The sequence below is a fragment of the Rana temporaria genome, chromosome 9 (assembly GCF_905171775.1).
Source record: "Rana temporaria chromosome 9, aRanTem1.1, whole genome shotgun sequence".
Taxonomy (NCBI): domain Eukaryota; kingdom Metazoa; phylum Chordata; class Amphibia; order Anura; family Ranidae; genus Rana; species Rana temporaria.
In genome coordinates, this window is record NC_053497.1 from 79,702,423 (window position 1) to 79,723,559 (window position 21,137).

At 41.2% G+C, this 21,137-nt stretch overlaps 1 protein-coding gene across 2 annotated transcripts in view; it reads left to right on the forward strand.

The window, feature by feature from the left end:
• Positions 1-10,404, forward strand: part of FMR1 (FMRP translational regulator 1) — a 78,280-nt gene extending 67,876 nt beyond the window's left edge. For both annotated transcript variants that reach the window (XM_040323794.1, XM_040323792.1), the window contains 3 exons: positions 2,675-2,851; positions 4,383-4,465; positions 9,427-10,404. In XM_040323794.1, coding sequence (XP_040179728.1) covers positions 2,675-2,851; positions 4,383-4,465; positions 9,427-9,588 — 422 coding nt within the window. In that variant the 3' untranslated portion in view covers positions 9,589-10,404. The remainder of the gene's footprint in view (positions 1-2,674; positions 2,852-4,382; positions 4,466-9,426) is intronic.
• Positions 10,405-21,137: the final 10,733 nt, after the last annotated feature.

The following is a 21,137-nucleotide window of genomic DNA, read 5'->3' on the forward strand; positions in this document are numbered from 1 at the left end:
CCAGCGCGGACATCACTCTCCACGGAACAGGTCCTCAGGATCGTTACCTTTCTGATCAAAGCCCAAAGCCTCAGTGCCGGGATGTGGGCACTTGCAAAGTAAGCCTCCACTAGTCACCTGCTTTGTTTTAAACCATTTTAATAAATGATAATATGCTATGGCGGCATCTCTCTGTTTTTTATATATTTTTTATGATGTCCTACTAAGCTGACCCATAGGAACCTCAGACCATCCACAATCTGTCCAGGGTGACAGCAAAGCCTTATTTGATCTTTTTTTAGTTAAAAAGGTCAACTCCATGCGGTAAGGGGCCATCCTTTATGCACGTTTGGGTGATAGGATTGGTGAAGGTGTAATTCCTGCTCCTCTGCAACTTACCACACAAATAGTAAAGATTAAGGAATTTATGGACAAATACCATTTATGATTATGGACTTTTCTTTGTGACTCTTCACTGGTTTACATTTTTGTGAAATTTTCACATTTACAAACATTGTTTGGTGTTTTTTTGTTTTGTTTTTATTTTTATATTTATTTTCATCTTTTTGCTGATTTCCCCCCTTTTTTGGGGTACTCAGTGCACATATATGTTAATTTAACATATTTATTGTATAGCGCACATATGTTCAAGGTTTTTTGTGTGATTTACATTTAAGGTTTATGTACTCATTTCACTTGTTTACAAATTGCACATGCACTTTATTCACTTGTTGTTTGGTACACATATGATAGGTATTAATATCCTTATTAGGAATTTTACTTATTGCTAATTTAAGGTTTCACAGGTTTCCCAAATTTTTTGCATTGTTTGCACAGGCACTTTACTGCCACTTCTTATTGGATTATTCATTAATTTCAGTGCCCCCTATCTACCAATTTTCTTTCACATGTCCATTCTTATTTGAATTTATTCTTATTTGAATTGTTTGGGGAGCAGCTATTCTATATACACCCTTCTTGTTTTAGTTATATAATTTTTTTGGCACGAGATTTTTTATTTCATTATAAATCATGACTACCTGGTTTTAATGCGCCTTCTATAGGTGCATGGACACTGGCAGACCAAATGGACAGAGTCCTACCCTATATAACTCCTCCTATACAATAAGTACCTCCATTTTGTTAGTCGGGGTCTAAAGGCAATGGTCACTGATGTACAGCTCTCTGCACAAAATACTACCAGGTTCCTAAACCGTTCCAGTAGGAATCAGAAGATTTTTTTTTTTTTTTTAACCATTCCTACAACCGTGACCCTAGGGGCCCCGTACACACGGTCGGACAAAACTGATGAGAATGGTCCGACGGACCATTTTCATCGGTTCACCGCTGAAGTGGCCTGATGGTCTGATGTGTGTACACACCACCAGTTCAAAATGCGATCGGGTCAGAACGCGGTGACGTAAAACACACAACGTGCTGAAAAAACGAAGTTCAATGCTACCAAGCATGCGTCGACTTGATTCTGAGCATGCGCGGGTTTTGAACCAATGCTTTTCTGTACTAACCATCGTATTGGTCCGATCGGGCAGTGGTCCATCGGTTCGGTTTTGAAGCATGTTTTAAAATTTTGGACCGAAGGAAAGCAGACCGATGGCCTATACACACGATCGGTTTGGTCCGATGAAACTGAACTTCGGTTCATTCTCATCGGGTTTTGTCCGACCGTGTGTACGTGGCCTAAGGTGGATGGAACCCGGGCCCTGCTATGATGAAAATGAATGATCGTGGGGAATGTCTGTAATGCAACCTTTTGCCACTGGACCCTGCGTGTATGGAGCCCTGTGTACGATGAATGACCAAGGCATTTTTTTTGGCAGGGTACTGTACAGGTCCACCGTGGTGCAGACAGTGTATTATTATTATGATGTGTGTGTGTCATGTTTTATATTATTAGCATATAACATATTTATTTTTATATGCATATATTATACCATGATGACGTGTCAAAGTGGAAAGTAAGGCATCCACTAACCTCGGCAGGAGTGGGACAGGGGCACAATTTCTCAAAGGGGTTTTAACCCGGTTTGACCTAGCCCTTATTGAATAAGCAATAGATTCAGTGTTTGCTATAGGGGGAAGACTTCAGCATTCAGTCAAGGTGGAAACCCTGGGTTTCCCGGGGGGGGGGGGGGGGGGGGGGGGTCATCGGGCTAGGGCAGTGATGGTGAACCTTGGCACCCAGATGTTTTGGAACTACATTTCTCATGATGCACAATTACACTACACTACAGAGTTACTTTTGCATTTATTGAAGTGGAAGTGTTAGAAATAAGTGTTGTGTTAGAATTTTACATTTCAGGCTTCTTGAAGTGGACATGTTAGAAATAAATGTTGTATCATAATTTTTAATTCCCAAAACTTTTCAAAAATTCTTATAGGAGAATGATAGTCTGTTGGTTATAAGGCAACATAGACCGCTCCTATTTCAAACATTTGAGATTATTCTTTAGTGTTTGGGAACTAGGCTTTAGTAGTTTTAGCAGTGTGTACCAGTTGTTTTCTGTGCTACAATCTCAACTTGGGTGAGGACCGAAGAACAAAAGTTTTTGCATGAAATATTAAAAACGTAGGCTCGGTTTTTTTGTTATGGTTTCTTATAGAATCTATTATTTTGCCAATCTTAACTACTTTGTGTTTTCAATTCAGAAATATATGGTTAATTATTTTCGAACAGGTACAAATTCTGAAGCATCAAATGCATCAGAAACTGAATCTGACCACCGAGATGAGCTTAGTGATTGGTCCTTGGCACCAGCAGAGGAAGATCGGGATAGCTACATTCGGAGAGGAGATGGAAGAAGACGTGGTGGAGCACGAGGCCAGGGGCTGAGGGGGCGTGGTGGCTTCAAAGGTAATTGAGGTCAATGTTGATAATTTAAACAGTAGACATCCATTGTATTGATTTTAGGAAAACAGAAAAGTGAACACTGGAAACAAAAAAAAAAAACGTTAAAATCGACATGTTCAGTCTAATAAGCTGTTCTCATGGGCGTCAATCTTTTCCGCTCCTTACCATTATTTTTTTTCTCTGACCACTTCCCTCCTTTTCTGATCCTTGATTGGTGGACAGTGTTCTGGGAGGAGACATGGTGCCATATTCTTTCCATTTATTAAATAATGGATTTAACTGTGCCCTAAATTAGTTCAGACTTTGGGGATATGTGTTTGTAAACCAACCTTAAGTGGTTCTTATTCATGAACATGTTGGTAGCTGCTAGTCATCCTATTACTTTTTGTTCACATATCCTCCCTGGGACCTTCCAGAAATAGTTGTATTTATTTTACAGGATAGATTAATGTTTCAGAACATGTTACATGCTACCCATATCCAGGATGTAACATCCTGGATATCGGGGTCGAGGATTACTAGGTTGCCTGTTTTACCACCTGAGAAGTCTTTCTACGCTCACCTCCTCAAGACAATTGCCCTTTCCACCAGTTGACTTTGCTTGCTTAGTTCTGGAAAAAGTTGTATTGACCTGTACTCTAATCACCCCCCCCAACCCTGTGAGTTTGTTTTCCCTAAACATGCAGTGTGTAGGTGCCCCGCCAAATGTCTGCCTATCTCACCAAACATCTTCAATTATTTGACTGCTCAACCGACTCGCACACATAGATCTAGAAGAATTTCCAATGCCCTGGTATTCACCAGTAAGTCATATTCCAGCCCATAGTTTCTTTGGGGCATTCAGATTGCTCTTTCCATACTCTGTAATCTTATCATGTGAGGTACCGTATTTATCGGGGTATAGCGTGCACCCCTAATGTGGCCTTGAAATTCCTGATTTTTTATTTATTTTTTATTACCGTTTTGGTGTCTTGCCCGGCGTCCGTCTGCGGTCTTCGTGGTGTCCTCCTCGCTTCTCCCGCGCTGGTCTCTGAGCCGATCGACGCTTCCCGCGCTGTGTTAGAACGCGACATATACCGAGCGCAGTACACTCGGGCACGCTAAGCCACCCTCGGCTTCTCTCGCATAACCGCGAGGGGAGCCGAGCATGGCCGAGTGTACCCGAGTGTACTGTGCTCGGTATATGTCGGAGGCCGCGTTCAAACACAGCGCGGGAAGCGAGTATCAGCGTATATCGCGCACCCATGATTTTGCCCTGATTTTAAGGGCAAAAAAGTGCGCGGTATACGCCGATAAATACGGTAGTTCTCACCTAGTTTGATGGGGAAACCCCATCCTAGACATTGATCTAATTCCACATTGAGCATCTTCTGTTTGGAAGGGCAAAACCCTTAACCCTTGGTACCCAGCAGGCTCACCTATCTAACTTTTTGACTGCCTGCTCAGGGGGAGAGGGGATGTGTGACAGGCAGCACAAACTCCCATAATATTGTTGCTTTATGTTTTTTTTTTTTTTTTTTTTTTTTTTTTTTAGCAAATGATGACCAATCTCGGACAGACAACAGACAGCGCACTTCAAGAGATCCTAAAGCACGGACAGCAGATGGCTCTCTGCAGGTTGGTCACCGTTGTGCTCTTTGTTGCTTTAAATATCGCGTGATAACTAGGACTTTGTTGGCTGTGTACATTTCCAAAATCCATTTTATTTGTGTCTGCAAACAATAATAAAGATCTGTGTGAGAAATATTAGTAAACTCTGGCGCCAACCAGAAATTACAATATTCTGAGGAAGAAATTTAGTTTTTTTTGTATAGCTGCACCATTAAGTGAATATACCACCTCTTAAAAGCAAGACGCTAACGTAAATATGTGATGATTGCATGTTAACAAAAGATAAAAAAGCAATCCAAAGTTGCAAAAATACAATATTTGTAAGAATAATAAATATTGCACAGTCCAAAAAAATTATTTCAGAACAAATCTCCAATCACCCATGCTCCTGGTCTTTAAGGTGCCTCAGATACTCCTTATATAAGTGATGGTCAACAGCCATTACCAAATCGCTAATGATGCCATTCAAACAGTGTGAGAAATATTAGTAAGCCCTGGCACCAACCAAAAATATGCTGAAAAATTTGAAGCTGCCCCTTTTAAGTAACTATACTATTGTGCATCAAAAGGTGAAAAAAAAATGTTCTTTATAAGCATTATTAATACATATTGCACAGTCTAAATTTGTTTTCCTAAATCTTGCTGAACAAAGCTCAAATCACTGTTCTCTTGGTCTTAAAGGTGCCTCAAATACTCCTCATATAAGTGCTTCACCGCAAAGTGTACAAAATGCACGCTTACCAACAGCATCTATGATATGTGCCTTTGGTGTCATAGGATACCACCCTTTTTGCACAATGAGCCACCTTAAGAATGGTATATGGGAAACCACCACCAGCTGATCTCCTCAAACATCAATAACCGAGACCCAGGGAGAGATAATAATCCAGGATATTGTGATACCGTTTTATTAAAAGTCAAAACAAGTATTAAAAATATAAATCTACCACTTACATTTAAAGGTGCTATAGTCAGCACCGAAACAACCAGCCTGTTTGATTGTCCTGCACACTGCTTGGTCTGAGCCGGCGTGCATTTCAAATGGCCGAATGTTAAAACCAAAACATTACCGGAAATTACGTCACGTATGGCGGACGTGCAGCCTCAATACATTTCGCTTGTCCACATTCTCAGGAAGCTCACTATCCACCATTTTACTGAAGCCTAATAATACCCCAATCATGGATTCTATTGGTCAAAACAGCGTCTTGATGTAACATCCCACCCCACACCGATTGGCCTAATTGCAATTAGTCAGGGAACAGGCTGTGTGTGTGTTAGAGATAAAATGATCAATCCACATTTAAAAAAAAAAATATTTAAAAATTCACAACATTAAAACAAGACAGTAAAAATAATCAAGGAACACGTATAGAAATATTAAAAACACGTGTGTGTGTGTATATGTATGTATGTATGTATGTATGTATGTATATATATATATATATATATATATATATGTATGTATATATATATATAAGTATGTGTATATATATATATATATATATATATATATATATATATATATATATATATATATATATATATATATATATATATATACACAGGGCTCAAAATTTCAAGTCCTGAGCTACTAGCCAGGCCTCAAGAGTTACTCGCCACCAGTTGCCCCATCTAATTCATACACTGCCCTGCGCCTAATTGCACCCGTAAACACGCCCTCGTAGATTATCTCATGGAATGACAATGTTTTATGCAGAATCAAGTTACAAAATTAAATATTACCAACAACAACTTTAACAAAATGGGACAGGGCACTGGGGGCAGACCAGAGGGACAGGGCACTGGGGGCAGATCAGAGGGACAGGGCACGGCACTGGGGGCAGATCAGAGGTACAGGGCACGGCACTGGGGACAGACCAGAGGCACAGGGCACTGGGGGCAGACCAGAGGGACAGGGCACTGGGGGCAGACCAGAGGGACAGGGCACTGGAGGCAGACCAGAGGGACAGGGCACTGGAGGCAGACCAGAGGGACAGGGCACTGGGGGCAGACCAGAGGGACAGGGCACTGGGGGCAGATCAGAGGGACAGGGCACGGCACTGGGGGCAGACCAGAGGGACTGGGGGCAGACCAGAGGGACAGGGCACTGGGGGCAGACCAGAGGGACAGGGCACTGGGGGCAGACCAGAGGGACAGGGCACTGGGGGCAGACCAGAGGGACAGGGCACTGGGGGCAGACCAGAGGGACAGGGCACTGGGGGCAGACAAGAGGGACAGGGCACTGGGGGCAGACCAGAGGGACAGGGCACTAGAACTGAGTCTCTTCCCCATTCTCTTGCTGTCTCCTCTGCAACTCCCATCCATCCATCCTCTCCCATTCACCTCATCATCAGGAGCCTGTGTGTGCGGCTCCACGCTTGCATGTCCCCACTTCCCCCTTTTATTCAGGCTGGCAGAGAGGAGAGGAGCTGCAGCACAGCGGGAGGGAGTACAATCCAGCGCTGAGATCCACACAACTGCACAGCCATTGACACCATAGCACAGCGCACACTGACAGCGCACGGCACACATTGAGACCAGTCTGTTCACAGTGCTCAGGCTAAACTTACATAGAGCACAAGGAGAAGAAAACGGCACAAACTAGAAGGCTGCCGCTCTCATGTCAGGGAAACTTTCAGTGAGCGCTGCACTGGAGTGGTAATTTTTGCAATCCTCCACCTCACTCATTACTTTCTGCTCTCCAGCTACATTGGTCGGGGCCCGGGGGAGGGGGGCAGGCTCAGAGAGGTCATACTGTTAGGTACCATGGCTTAATGAGGATTGTAAGGAGACCACCTGTGTACTGCTCTGCCTGTGCGCGGCTCACCAGACTACTTTTCCCGAGCATGCACCTTTCCTCTTCAGGCCGCCAATCTCATCGGGACTCTAAGTGTAGGCACAGATTGGAGGGAGATTGGTCATGCAGCCCTGTCATCACTCGCCCCCAGCTTAAATCCACTCGCCAAATGCTAGTAGGCGAGTGGAAATTTTGAGGGCTGTATATATATATATATATATATATATATATAATGACACATAGTTCCAAAAAGTGTAGCTATATACCATGAACTAGTATACCAAAAGTTCCCTTTAATCCTTTAGGAACTAATAATAAAGATCTGTCTATTGAGATAGAAGTGTGAATGTCAAAAACTTGTATAGGCCCTGCACATGAAATGCATGATACAGCCACTCAAACCTCTTGGTTCACACTTGTCTGTGGTGTATGTGAAGATCTCCTATGTTAGAGTTATGCGTTTTAGAATAATAAAGCCTCACGGAACTTCAAAGACAGCATGTAATCAGTTGCAGGTTAGTCTTTCCAAACCTAAATATACTATAGCCCCTCTACGACCACATGACATAAATACTTTGTGGTGTCAAAAAAGTGTGCTTTAATCCTGGATGTCGCATATGTGTTTCAGTGTTTGTGCTAAAAGTATGCCTCAATCGCGCCTGGCACTGAGAACAAGCTGTCAAGGATAGCTCTGGACCTCTACTAACAATTGGAAACTAGAAGAACCAGCTCTCGATCACATGGTCGCTGTAATAGGCTGTGATTGGTTATCACAGTGATCATTTACTCAAGCTCATCCCTATGTTGTTTCTATTCTGTAAAGAGGAGAAACAGATTTCTCTTCATGCAATGTATCTTTTCCACCTGCTAAGATAAGACTGTCCAAAAAAATATCTGTTGAGGGGAAAACCGTGTTTAGTGTAAGTGTCATTGTTGGAGTCGGTTTCAGTGTTAGCAGCAGGTCACTGTTTTTGGTAAGAAAAAAAGTTTTATATTTAGTGTCGGTGTGTTCAGGTAGCCCAAAAAAAAAATACTAGTTTCTTGGCCCTAATATGGGGACAAAGAACAAATAATGCACACATGTGGTATTGCCACAATCGTCAGGTGTAGGAGAATTTTTGTTCTGCAGGTTTTTAAAAAACAAAACCGGGCATGGTTACAGCACAGGGCCAATCTGCACTCTCCAGACAGAGTCAGGGGTCCTGCAGCCTCATAGGACAGTCAGAGTAGAATGAAAACTACTCTGCTATATACTGCTGAGGAGAAGTTATTTTAGCAGTTTATATATACTAAAATAATTGCATTACCATGTTCTGTGAGAGCAGATATAGTGACTGCAAGGTCCTGGGTTTAGTACCAATTTAAAGAGCCCATGAAGGGGTTAAAGAATGCCTTGCAGTAAAGTAACAGTGTATTCTAATTTTTTCTCTTACAACTGTTGGCACTCCTGGCAGGAAAATGCTGCTTTAAAAAAGGGCCATGTTATTGCACATGCCTTTTAGGAGCATCTAGCATTTGAGCGTTCATGCATTCTATCGGCCAGAATATTCTTTTATTCTGGTCATTGGAATGCAATAGCACTCAAACTCTAGACACATTTAGCATTTTTCTGCTTCTCGGCTCCTCTCCTGAACATTTCTTTGGGGTTTTTTCAGCCTGTTAAAGCTCCTCTTCTAATTGTAACGTCTATGTATGCTTGAACACAAAGGATTATATAAAGGTGCTTTTACAGACTGAACATGAAAATCCGAAATGCCTGTAAAAGTGTATTTATTTTTTAAGTACTGTGTGCAGGAGCCCCAAAAGTAAATTTGTATGGACATAAGAAAGCTGCCAATGATAACTTTTAAAGGTGCCAGATCTGACCTGGTTAAAGCTCGCAGTCAATGAGATTTAAAAGGACTAAACTCCTGTCCCATTACTTTTCCCAGGTCAGATGAAATGTTAATAAATTCAATAAACAATACACGCTTAAATACTTTGGGTATTAAAATCTATTCTGTAGTCCAGTCTATCACATGGATGCCAGAGAACTATAAGAAAGCGGCAGATATAGATGTTCAGACAAATTTAATTGGTCAGTGAGTTTTGAGTTCATTTTTGGAACAAAACATTGTAATCACAGGAAAGTTCATTTCAAGGTTCTTATTTCTATCTGTATTTTCAGATCCGAATCGACTGCAATAACGAGAGAAGTGTTCACACTAAAAGCTTGCAGAACACAACCGTCGAGGGCACCCGACTTCGCACGGGCAAAGACCGCATTCAAAAGAAAGAGAAACCTGAGGCCGTGGATGGCCAGCAAATTGTGGTCAATGGTGTACCATAACTTTTACATGTCTACCGTCAACCCTATACAGTCTAAACAAAGTCTAAAAAAGATGCATCATATTTCACATTCTAGAAGCCTGGTAGGCCAAAGACAAATAGGCAAGAAGACATGGAGCATGACACAAGCGTTCCTGTTGGCCTTATTTTGTTAGAATTGGCAAAGTCAGGCATTGGAAACGTATTTGCATTAATTATCAAAACCTCCGAGGCTTTCAATACATATTGCACTTGACTTTAAGAAAAAAATATTTTTTGTTTAAAAGAGAAAATAAATGAAAAAATACTAAACTGTGTGTTGGTATAATTGTGTTCAGTTGCACTATTTTTCGGGCAGCTGATTAGTAAGAAAGAAAACTGACAGCTATAATTCAAATTTCAGTGCGAGTAGACAGTTCATAAGCCGGGCTTGTTTTTCCAATTATACAGTATGCCTTAAAGTAAGGCTTTCCTAAAATAAATATGTATGTGCTGTTGCTGACCTGAAAATTTGAGTTGGTTGGCTGTTCTAAATCCCAGATAAGTATGCAGATCAGGAAAGTCAGAGGAAAAAGGAGTCTGACTTGTTCTGTGTTAGTGACTCAAAGTATTGAAGCAAAGGGGGTAAGCATGATAGTCGGGTAACTAGCATTTTCAGAATAAGCCTCCAAAGGCAACTTCCATTGTTCTCTTTGGAAAGGTTTACTTTAAGTCATTCCATCATTTCTAACTCTTTCAGCAGTATCTTAGTGGGACCTAATAAATGTGCAGCATAATGTAATTTTTCACATAGCAAAAAAATAAATAAAAAATTGTATGATCTGTGCCTTTTTTCTAACTTGGCAGGTATGATTATTGTGTGGATGAATCAGGGGAAATTAACCTATTAGCTGTAAAATATATGTAGCAATCCATAAGACTCAGTAAAGCATTATAGAAGAGTGCATGCATTCCATAATATTTTATCAGTTATATGTAAACATAAGCCTTGGCGACGGAAATGGAAAAGTAGAAATTTTTGGTTTTGCACCGAGTTAGCAATTAATAGACATACCAGGGACACAATGTCTTTGTAGAAATAATAGGTATTGTTTTCTTAATTATCATGTTGTGAGAGATTTACAGTCATCTGTTGGGAATCTTTTTAATATGAGAGCTGAATGAGTAAACTGGTCAGTTTATTTAAATGTTATATTTTTTTTGTTCAGGTGTCCTTTTTGTTAACGGGGATTTTCAGTTAAAAATGCAGATCGGCATCTTTATTTAATGCTCCCAGGACAGACTTTTATAAAGTAGTAAAATATGACATTTACCAAGCGTTCACTGCCAATAAATATATGTGATGCGTATGTTTTAATAACGGTAATTCACCACCAGTGAATATTTGATAAAGGTCCCATTTACTGCTTTGTAAATGGGCCCCTGGTTGTGTTTGCAGTGTTGAAAGGCCTGAAGACAACTAGTCACCAGTAGGCATTTGTGATCATTCTAAATCAATTTTTGAGTTGTTAGAACTGTGCAGTCTTATCTGTCAGGGATTGCAGAGTGTACAAATTAATAACAGAATGCATAGGGATCCTCGAGGGGTAAGGCTGCATATTCTTAACAGTGCAGAAGTGAATATTCCGATTATTACAAACGCAGTGCGGCTATTTAAAAAATATTATATTCAATTCATGGAAATTTGATACCAAATCGGTAACTTTCATTCTGTGCAAGTAGAGAAAATGAAAATACATGGGAAATTTACATACAATCTGGAAATATCCTTCAAGTACCAACACCCCCACCCCATATGTTGTGTGAGAATTTCTTTTTGCCATTATCAAGGGTCACGAGACAGGCTTCTCAACCCCATCAAATACCTGCCCTTTTCCTGCCCCTTCCAAAATTTATGTACCTGCCAGGAAGGGGCCAGGCAGACTAGGAACAGGCCATGGCAGCAGTGAAGGGAAGAACTGCTAGCATGGAAAGATTATATTAATTTCAGGATCCAGATCAAATTCCTAACCCTCATATAATGTATGATTAGTTTAACATGGTACTGTAAGGAGGATAGTGATTATAGCATCTTTTGGTTTTCCTGTTTTATATGAAACTTTTAGCTTAGAATGGTGAAACGGCTCCTGAGATTTCTCTGCTACCACTTCTATAAAGGGATGTCCTATTTCTATGGAGATGTAACTGATCTACAGAATAGTTTATGGAGAATACTAGAGGCCAGTATTGTCCATGGACCGTTCTCATTTGTTACCTATTGCTCTTGAATTTCCAATGCATACATGTGAATATATTAAATGACAACATGCTGCACACAGTATAACATATAAAAAATGTCTTAAAAGTATTGCCAAACACTAATGTTGGTTTCTAGTTATTTATTTTGGGAATGTATAGTATTTGGGGGGGGACAAAAGCAAAAATAAATGAATTGGTACCGTGCACACATCATCTGTATGCTGTTTGGTTCAAAATACTGTAGATACTAAACAAAAGGTAAACTAACATTGTTGTGCCCATGAGGGCATTATCTTCTGTAAATACTAGCTAAAACAGATTGGACTTTTATGTTGACATTTGTTTGGTTATAGTGCAATATATTTTGTATGCAAGCAGTTTCAATAAAGTTTGATCTTCCTCTGCTACCTGAATTGGGTTAAATATATACATGTTAAGAATTGGAACATTTGTGTTTCCTCTTCAAGTGCACCTGTTCCTAACAGACTCCTTTAGACCGCACACACCAGTTGGTCATCTAGTGCTCATGGGAAACCCTCTAACCCACTTCTTGGCATTGCATACCCAGACTCTAGTCTCACTGCTGCTTTCCATGGATACCCCATCTTGTACTACCTCCCATAGACATGTGTGTCAGTCTCATTCCCTTCTGGTGGATTATTTTCTGGAGCCTTCTTCCATCCTCTTCTACAACTTTCACACTTAAGCCATCTCATGCATCATACACACGGCCAGGTTTCCCAATGGGAAAATTGTGAGGAGAGCTTTTGGCCGGGAATCCCGGCCGTGTATATGTTCCTCACAGTTTTTCAGACGGGAAAACTCCCCTAAAAACTGCCAGACCATAAAGAGAACCTGCTCTCTTTTTTCCGGGTGGACTTTTTCCAGGCAGTTTTTGGGAAAAACTGCGATGGAGCATACACACAGTCGGGATTCCCGACCAAAGCTCTTATCAGTTTTCCCGATGGGAAAACCTCTCGTGTGTATGGGGGAAAAGTTAACAAGCAAGTTGTCGGTTTTCCCTCAGGGATTTCTGATGGATCTTTTCCCGTCGGGAATCCCGGTCGTGTGTATGAGGCATCACAGATGGTCATGCATATGCCCTAGTTACATGGCTAAAAGACAGAACCGTTTTTATTATTGCATCTACTCTACAATGGATATAAAAAGTCTACACGCCCCTGTGAAAATGTCAGGTATCTATAATCTAAAAAAATGAGACGCAGAAATAATTTCAAAACTTTTTTCACCCTTTTTAATGTGTACAATTCAGTAGAACAACAAACTGAAATCTTTAAGGGAGGGGGAAGAAAAATAAAATAATGTGGTTGCATAAGTGTGCACACCCTCTTATAACTAGGGATGTAGCGGTGTTCAGAATTAAGCAATCACATTCAAGCTCATGTTAAATAGAAGTCGGTACACACCTGCCATCATTTAAAGTTTCTCTGATTTACCCCAAATAAAGTTCAGCTGTTCTAGTAGGTCTTTCCTGAACATCAGAGGGATTTCATTGTTAAAAGGTATTAGTCAGGAGAATGGTACAATATTTCCAAGCCATTAGATATACCTTGGAACACAGTGAAGGCAGTCCTGATCATGTGGAGAAAATATGGCATAACAGTGACATTACTAAAAACTGGACGTCCCTCAAAAATTGATAAAAAAAGATGAGACGAAAACTGGTCAGGGAGGCTACCAAGAGGCCTACAGCAACATTGAGGCTGGGTTCACGCCTAAGATGGATCTGTCGCACAACAGGGGTCCAGTGCGTCCTGGTTCATTGTTTGTTTCAGGTCTGATTTCAGCCTGAAATTTAGGCTCAATTCAGACATGAAACGGACTGAAAGGCACAGATTTTTCCCGCAAAACGCACTGGACCTACTGTGGAGAGCCCCACATCCAATTTGCATAGGTGTGAACCTAGCCTAAAAGAGCTGCAGAAATATCTGGCAAGTACTGGCTGTGTGGTACTTGTGACAACAATCTGTCACAGATCTGTCTGGGCTATGGGGGTAGAGTGGCAAAACAGAAGCTATTTTTTACGAAGAAACGCATCCAAACCTGGCCAAATTTTGCAAAGACACATCTGAAGTCTCCTAAAAGCATGTGGGAAATGTGTTCTGGTCTGATGAAACCAAGGTTGAGCTTTTTGGCCATAATTCCAAAAGATATGTTTGGCTCAAAAACACTACACATCACCAAAAGAACACCATACTCACAGTGAAGCATTGTGGTGGCAGCATCATGTGTTGGGACTGTTTTTCTTTAGCTGGAACAGGGGCCTTAGTGAAGATAGAGGGAATTATGAACAATTCCAAATACCAGTCAATATTGGAACAACAACTTCAGGCTTCTGCTAGAAAGTTGAACAAGAAGAGGAAAGTCATCTTTCATCATGACAATGACCCAAAGCATACATCCACATCAACAAAGGAATTGCTTCACCAGAACATGATTAAAGTTTTGTAAAAGCCCAGACCTGAATCCAATTGAAAATCTGTGGGGTGATGTGAAGATGGCTGTGCACAAGAGATGCCTTCGCAATCTGACATATTTGGAGTGATTTTGCAAAGAAGAGTGGGCAAATATTGGCAAGTCGATATGCACCATGCTGATAGACTCAAAACGACAGAGTGCTGTAATGTAATCAAAAGGTGCTTCAACAAAGTATTAGTTTAAGGGTGTGTACACTTATGCAACCATATTATTTTTGTTTCTTATTTTTACTTCCCTCCACCTAAAAAATTGTAGTTTATTGTTCAACTGAGTTGTACAGTTTATAGGTCACATTAACCACTTCAAGCCCAAGCTAATTCCGGCATTTTGCTCCTACACGTACAAAATTAATTTTTTCTAAAAAATTACTCATAACCCCCAAATATATATATTTTTTAGCAGAGACCCTAGGGAATAAAATGGGGGGTGTTGCAACTTTTTATGTCACACGATATTTGTGCAGCGATTTTTTTTAAACACTTTTTTTTCTTTAAAGAAACAGTTTCATAAATTAAATAAAACCGTAGCGTTAGCCCAATTTTTTTGTATAATGTGTCATGCTTTAAATTTGCGCACACTCGTGTAATGTCACTAAACTTTGGAACTTAAAAATATCCATGGGCGACTCTCATTTTTTTTTACAGGTGGTATTGAGCTTGAATTGTTGCTCTTGCTCCAACGCACGCAATGATACTTCACGTGTGATAAACTTTCTTGACCTTTCCAGCTGAGTCCCTGCCTCGGTTTACATCTGCCAGCCCAGACATGACTCCGAGGGTCATAGAGATGACCAGAAATCTCTATGATCAACTTCAGGTGGCGACTGATTCATTCTCTAGCTCGCCAATCGCAGGGGCAAGCCTGGAGAAGCACCAGAGGGTGGCGGGAAACGTCCCCTCCCACCGCCTGTAAGAACGATCAAGCGGCTGAACTGCCGATATGATTGTTCTTATGGTGCAGAGAATCGCCAGTGGAAAAAAAAACATTCTGGATGATGCCTGTAGCTGCAGGCATCATTCAGATATCCCCACTGAAAGACAAGGATGTCATGTTGTACTCCCGGCACAAAGTGGTTAAAAGTGGAAAAAGTTCTGAAATTATTTATCTTTGTCTCATTTTTTTTACATCACAGAAACCGGAATTTTTAACGGGGGGGGGGTTGACTTTTTTTATATCCACTTGTTTTAAGACCATACAAAAATGTGCATGCTAGATGCATGTATCGGTAGATTTAAATTTGGCATTTTCTAGATTCACTTGTCATATTTTTCCTGATTGTACAGTTCAGGACGCAGGTGTCTTTAAATCCATTAAGATGGGTTATGTGCAGCTGCTTTCCAGAGAATGAAAAGAAGAGTTAAAACAGGCGCCTCCGAGAGTAGACTGTTATACTTTGACTCATATTAAACGCTAATAAAAATTCACATTGAGGTAATGGTAAAAATAGGCACATGTAGTCCAGTGTTAAATGCTGCATCACTCTGGGCTTGCAGAGGATGGGCCAGATCCACGTAGCGTGGCGCATTGTCGCGTCCGGCATAGCGTATCTCTGATACACTACGCCGCTGTAACTTACAGCGTATTTTCCTTATCCTGAAAGAATTTGCGCTGTAAGTTATGGCGGCGTAGTGTAACTTTGGTGGCGTAAGGGCGCGCAATTCAAATGGATGTGATGGGGGCGTGTTTTATGTTAATACGTCTTGACCCGACGTAAATTACGTTTTTTTTAACAGGGCATGCGCCGTCCGTGGGGGTATCCCAGTGCACATGCTCGAAATTAACCCGCAACAAGCCAATGCTTACAATGTGAACATCATTCTACGCAAAGCCCTATTCGCAAACGACGTAAAATTTTCAAAATTTGACGCGGGAACGACGTCCATACTTAACATAGGATACGCCTCATATAGCAGGGGTAACTATACACCGAAAAAAGCCTTACGGAAACTACGTACAAAAATGCGCCGGCCGGACGTACGTTCGTGGATCGCCGTATCTAGCTAATTTACATACTCAGCGCGGAAATCAATGGAAACGCCACCTAGCGGCCAGCGTAAATATGCACCTTAGATCCGACGGCGTACTAAGACGTACGCCAGTCGGATCTAGCCCAGCTTCAGGCAAATCTTGTTTTGTGGATACAAAACAAAGATACGCCGGAGCAAACTAGAAGTTACACGGCGTATCAATAGATACGCCATCGTAACTTCTTTGAGGATCTGGGCCGATGTTGCTACAATGGAGTGGAGCTGGAGTACAAGGGTTGGAACACAGCTGAAGCTGGACAGTAGGCAGCTGGGACGCTGCAATGGCATCACTGGCATGCTCATGATGCGTTACGGAGCATTCACACTAGAGAGATGTACACCGTGTGCGCTCCTTTGTCAAGGTAGCTCCAAAATGCGTTGCGAGCACGCCAGTGACGCCATCTCTGCGTCTACACTCGGAGGTGCCTGTTTTATCTCTTTTCACATTTTTGGAGATCGCTTCCACTTCCCTTACAAGATTGGCCCTGATATGGTGGACTGTGTTTTACCTGTATACAGAGCTGCAAGCTCAGAAGACTATCTTGATGGACTTTTGTTTTATGTATCTACTACTCTGGCTGCGCCACTATCTATTTGTTTGTTTCTGAAGATAGAACACTGTCAAAAAAAGGATATACCCCCTCCAAATGTAACCTAAATGCAGGGAGGCCTGTAATGTTGCTTTTTGTGCCCTACCTCTGCCTCTTTTGGATTCAGGACACCTACTGAGCAACATCTGATTTTCATTCTTGTGAACACACAAATGGCAATTTACTCTCACTGATCCTGGGTTACAGCAGCCTACAGGCACTAAAGCATTCTCAACCTACCCCCTGTACCACTGCATCGAGGGACTCTTCTTCAGTCACGTGGTAGACTTTAAACCGGAGGTCCAGCGTTAAAAAAAAAAAAAAATTCAAAGTCAGCAGCTACAACACTGTAGCTGCTGACTTTTAATAAGGACACTTACCTGTCCAGGATGCCCGCGATGTCTGCAGCCGAGCAATCGCTCGAGTCTTGGCTGCCCATGCCGTCATCCTTGGAGAGGAAATCAGGAAGTGAAGTGTTGCGGCTTTACTTCCCGGTTCCCTACTGCGCATGCGAATAGGCGGATGACTCCTAGGACACAAGGTCCCAGAAGACACCGCTCCCCATTTCCCAGGAGGCAGTGCGAGGAGGAGAAGAAAGATGACCACCACAGACGACGAAGTGGCAGATTAGGACAATCTGCCTCGTAACAGCCATTTCTGGTAAGTATAATTTGTTTTTCCTATTTTTTTGTAGCCCTTTTGGCAATTTTTTTTTTTTATTTAGGGTGGACCTCCGCTTGATAGCTCAGGCTTAACCTTTAGCTCTGTTTGTTGGAATTTATAGTACATCACCCAGGGAATGGCTGTTTTGGTCCTTCCTTGAATAAGTACATCAAGGGGGTAAGAATACTCTCCTTACCTAGAAGAAAAAGGATATCGCCTCTGCCAGTAGATCTACTACCTCTGAGGTTAGGAAGGGGAAACAGAATAATTCAATGTTTTTTTTTTTTAACAATCACAGATATTCCAACACTTGCATGGAGGTAAGGAGTGATGAACAATGACAAAGGAATTTCCCCGGGATTGGCCACAACTCCTGTGTGAGCTGTGAACTAGCCGCGAGAAACGTGGTGAACCAATTAGAGAAGCCGGCTGATCCTGTGTTTTCAACCCCTTCTTTAAACGGCTGTAAAGTGGCGCTAAAATAAATGGCTCTTTCAGTGTGAAAGCAGCCTTAGTGATTCTACTCATCTCTACTAGGGATGAGCCGAACACCCCCCCGTTCGGTTCGCACCAGAACCTTCGAACCGACCGAACGTTCGTGCGAACATTTAGAACCCCATTGACGTCAATGGGACTCGAACGTTCAAATTCAAAAGTGCTAATTTTTCCCAAAAAAATGGGAGATTTATTATAGCAACAAGTAAAAAAAATATATTGTTTATAGCGCAAAAAATAAAAACCGCAGAGGTGATCAAATACCACCAAAATAAAGCTCTATTTGTGGGGAAAAAAGGACGTCAATTTTGTTTGGAAGCCACGTCGCACGACCGCGCAAATGTCAGTTAAAGCGACGCAGTGACGGAAGCTGAAATTTCGCCTGGGAACGAAGGGGGTTTATGTGCCCAGTAAGCAAGTGGTTAACATGGTGTAAAATTACTCCACCATGTTAAAGTATGCCCGTTGTTCCTGCGTCGCTTTTGAATTTTTTTTTTTTCGCCGTAAGTACGTTACGCACGTCGCGATTCACAAACACGTCGCGCCGCCGTAATTTCCCGCAAAGCATGTCGGGAAAATTGCGAACGGAGCATGCGCAGTGCATCCGGCGCCAGAGCGCGCCTAATTTAAATGGTACCCGCCCCATTTGAATTGGGCGGGCTTGCGCCGGATGTGTTTACGATACACCGCCGCAAGTTTACAGGTAAGTGCTTTGTGGATCGGGCACTAACACTGAAAACTTGCGGCGGTGTAACGTAAACGGGTTACGTTACACGGCCTGCAATTCTATGTGAATCTGGCCCTAAATTCATGGACAGGACACAAACATTTAAATAACTATTTCTTTATTAAATTAACAACTATTTCCCAACATGAAAATATAAAAATATTAATAAAATATGAATAACTTTTCTGTAAATTTAAGACAACATAAAATATACGAACAATCAAGTACTTTTCAACGTCCATTGAAAGTGCACATTTTTTAATACAAAATTGTAAACAACAAAATGAAAAAAGTGCGAAATATTGGACCAACTTGCAAACATCCTATTAAATTTTTTATAAATTCTGATAGGTCAGAAAGGAGTCGTTCGATAGGTCATCAAAGGATGAGGGATTCGGCATCCTTTGCTGAAGGGGGGGAGGCTGAGCCATCACCTGTTGGGGAAAGGGGGAGGGAACTGGTGATGGTCTCGAAAATTGCCCTTGTGCTCTATGTGTTTGAAACATAGATTGTGCAGGAGCTTAAGATAATGATGGACAAGCTTGTCCCGGTTGGTCTTAGACGGGTGTCTGGATATTTCCTCGATGGCGAGTTTGGTGATGGTCGAGAATGCATTTGATCATTTCTGCAAGAAGCTATATAGGAATGTATATTATCCCAGCACTGCCGCTCATGTTCGAAATTTAATGTTTCTAGGAGGAAATATAGACCCCGCATGAAGCTTGTCCGTGGATTGTTTAAGTCCAGGAAGACATCACTTTTATTTCTTTCCTGGCGTAGATCTTCAACCAATTTGAGCAGATTTTGTTCCACCCTAGATGGAACTTGCTCTGTTTCTCTTTGTCGCCAAACCCTCTGTCGGCTACGAGGTGGTGATCCAGTGCGATCAGACTAAAAAATAAATAAAAATACTGTTAAAATTGAGATATACATCATGAATTGATATGACTAAATAGATTATTCTTTTATAAGTCAAAGATCATCGTTAACGTTATACCTGTGGTGCGGCAACACTTGTTGCTTCTTTGTGTATTATGGGGACTGTTGATATTGTCCCTGAACATTCCGGATTGGTTGGGACATCCTCCATCTCATTTATTAGTGCTTGATGGAGACTGCCCTCATCCTCTGAAATATTCGATGTTGTCCTTAAAAATTATTTATTAATTTATAGTTAGCCATGTGCACAGGTAATACATTTTTTGTAAAGCATAATAGTAACACAATCCCCTTACAATAAACTCCTGCCCACCAACCATAACCATAAACCCTAAACATAACAGAAATCCTAAACCATAACCCTAAGCCTAACCGCCAACCCCAACTCTAACCACAAATCATAACCATAACCCAAACAGATAGCACTGTTAATTCTAAAAACTGACTAGCGGCTAATGTTAGCGATTTTGGGTTAGCGGGTTAGAGGTTAGTGTTAAACTAAAGAATAAACATACCTAAAGCTTTTAATTCAGAATAGTTTACCTTTATCACTAATCACTAAGCATAATTAGTACGGTTTAGGGTTAGGGTTTTTCTAGGGTTAGGGTTATTCTATACATAACTAAAGCTTTTAATTCAGCATAATATAGCTTTACCAATAGTCAGTAAGCATAATTAATAAGGTTTGTGGTTAGTGTTAGTGTTAGTGTTAAGCCAGGGTTAGGGTTAGGCTTAAACTAAAGACTAAACATAACTAAAGCTTTTAATTTAGAATAGTTTACCTTTATCACTAATCACTAAGTATAATTACTAGGGATTAGGTTTTGGGTTAGCGTTTTTCTAGGGTTAGGGTTATTGTAACCATAACTAAAGCTTTTAATTCAGCATAATATAGCTTTACCAATAGTCAATAAGCATAATTAATAAGGTTTGTGGTTAGTGTTAGGGTTAAGCTAGGGTTAGGGTTAAGCCGGGGTTAGGGTTTGGCTAAAACTAAAGACTAGACATAACTAAAACTTTTAATTTAGAATAGTTTACCTTTATCACTAAGCATACTTAGTAGGGATTAGGGTTAGGGTTGGGGTTATTCTAAACATAACTAAAGCTTTTAATTCAGCATAATAAAGCTTTACCAATAGTCATTAATCATAATTAATAAGGTTTGTGGTTAGGGTTAGTGTTAAGTTAGGGTTAGGGTTAAGAAAAAATATAATAAATAAATGGGAGATGTGGAGAGAGATGGTGTAAGAGGAGGAGAGGTGAGGGAGAAAGAGGGGAGGTAGAGGGAGAGAGGAATTGAGAAGTGGGGAGGGGGTTAAAAGAATGGATGGAAATGGAGAGGTATGGATGTGTCAGAGCCTGTACTCACCGAGACCGAGATGCTGAGGGCGGC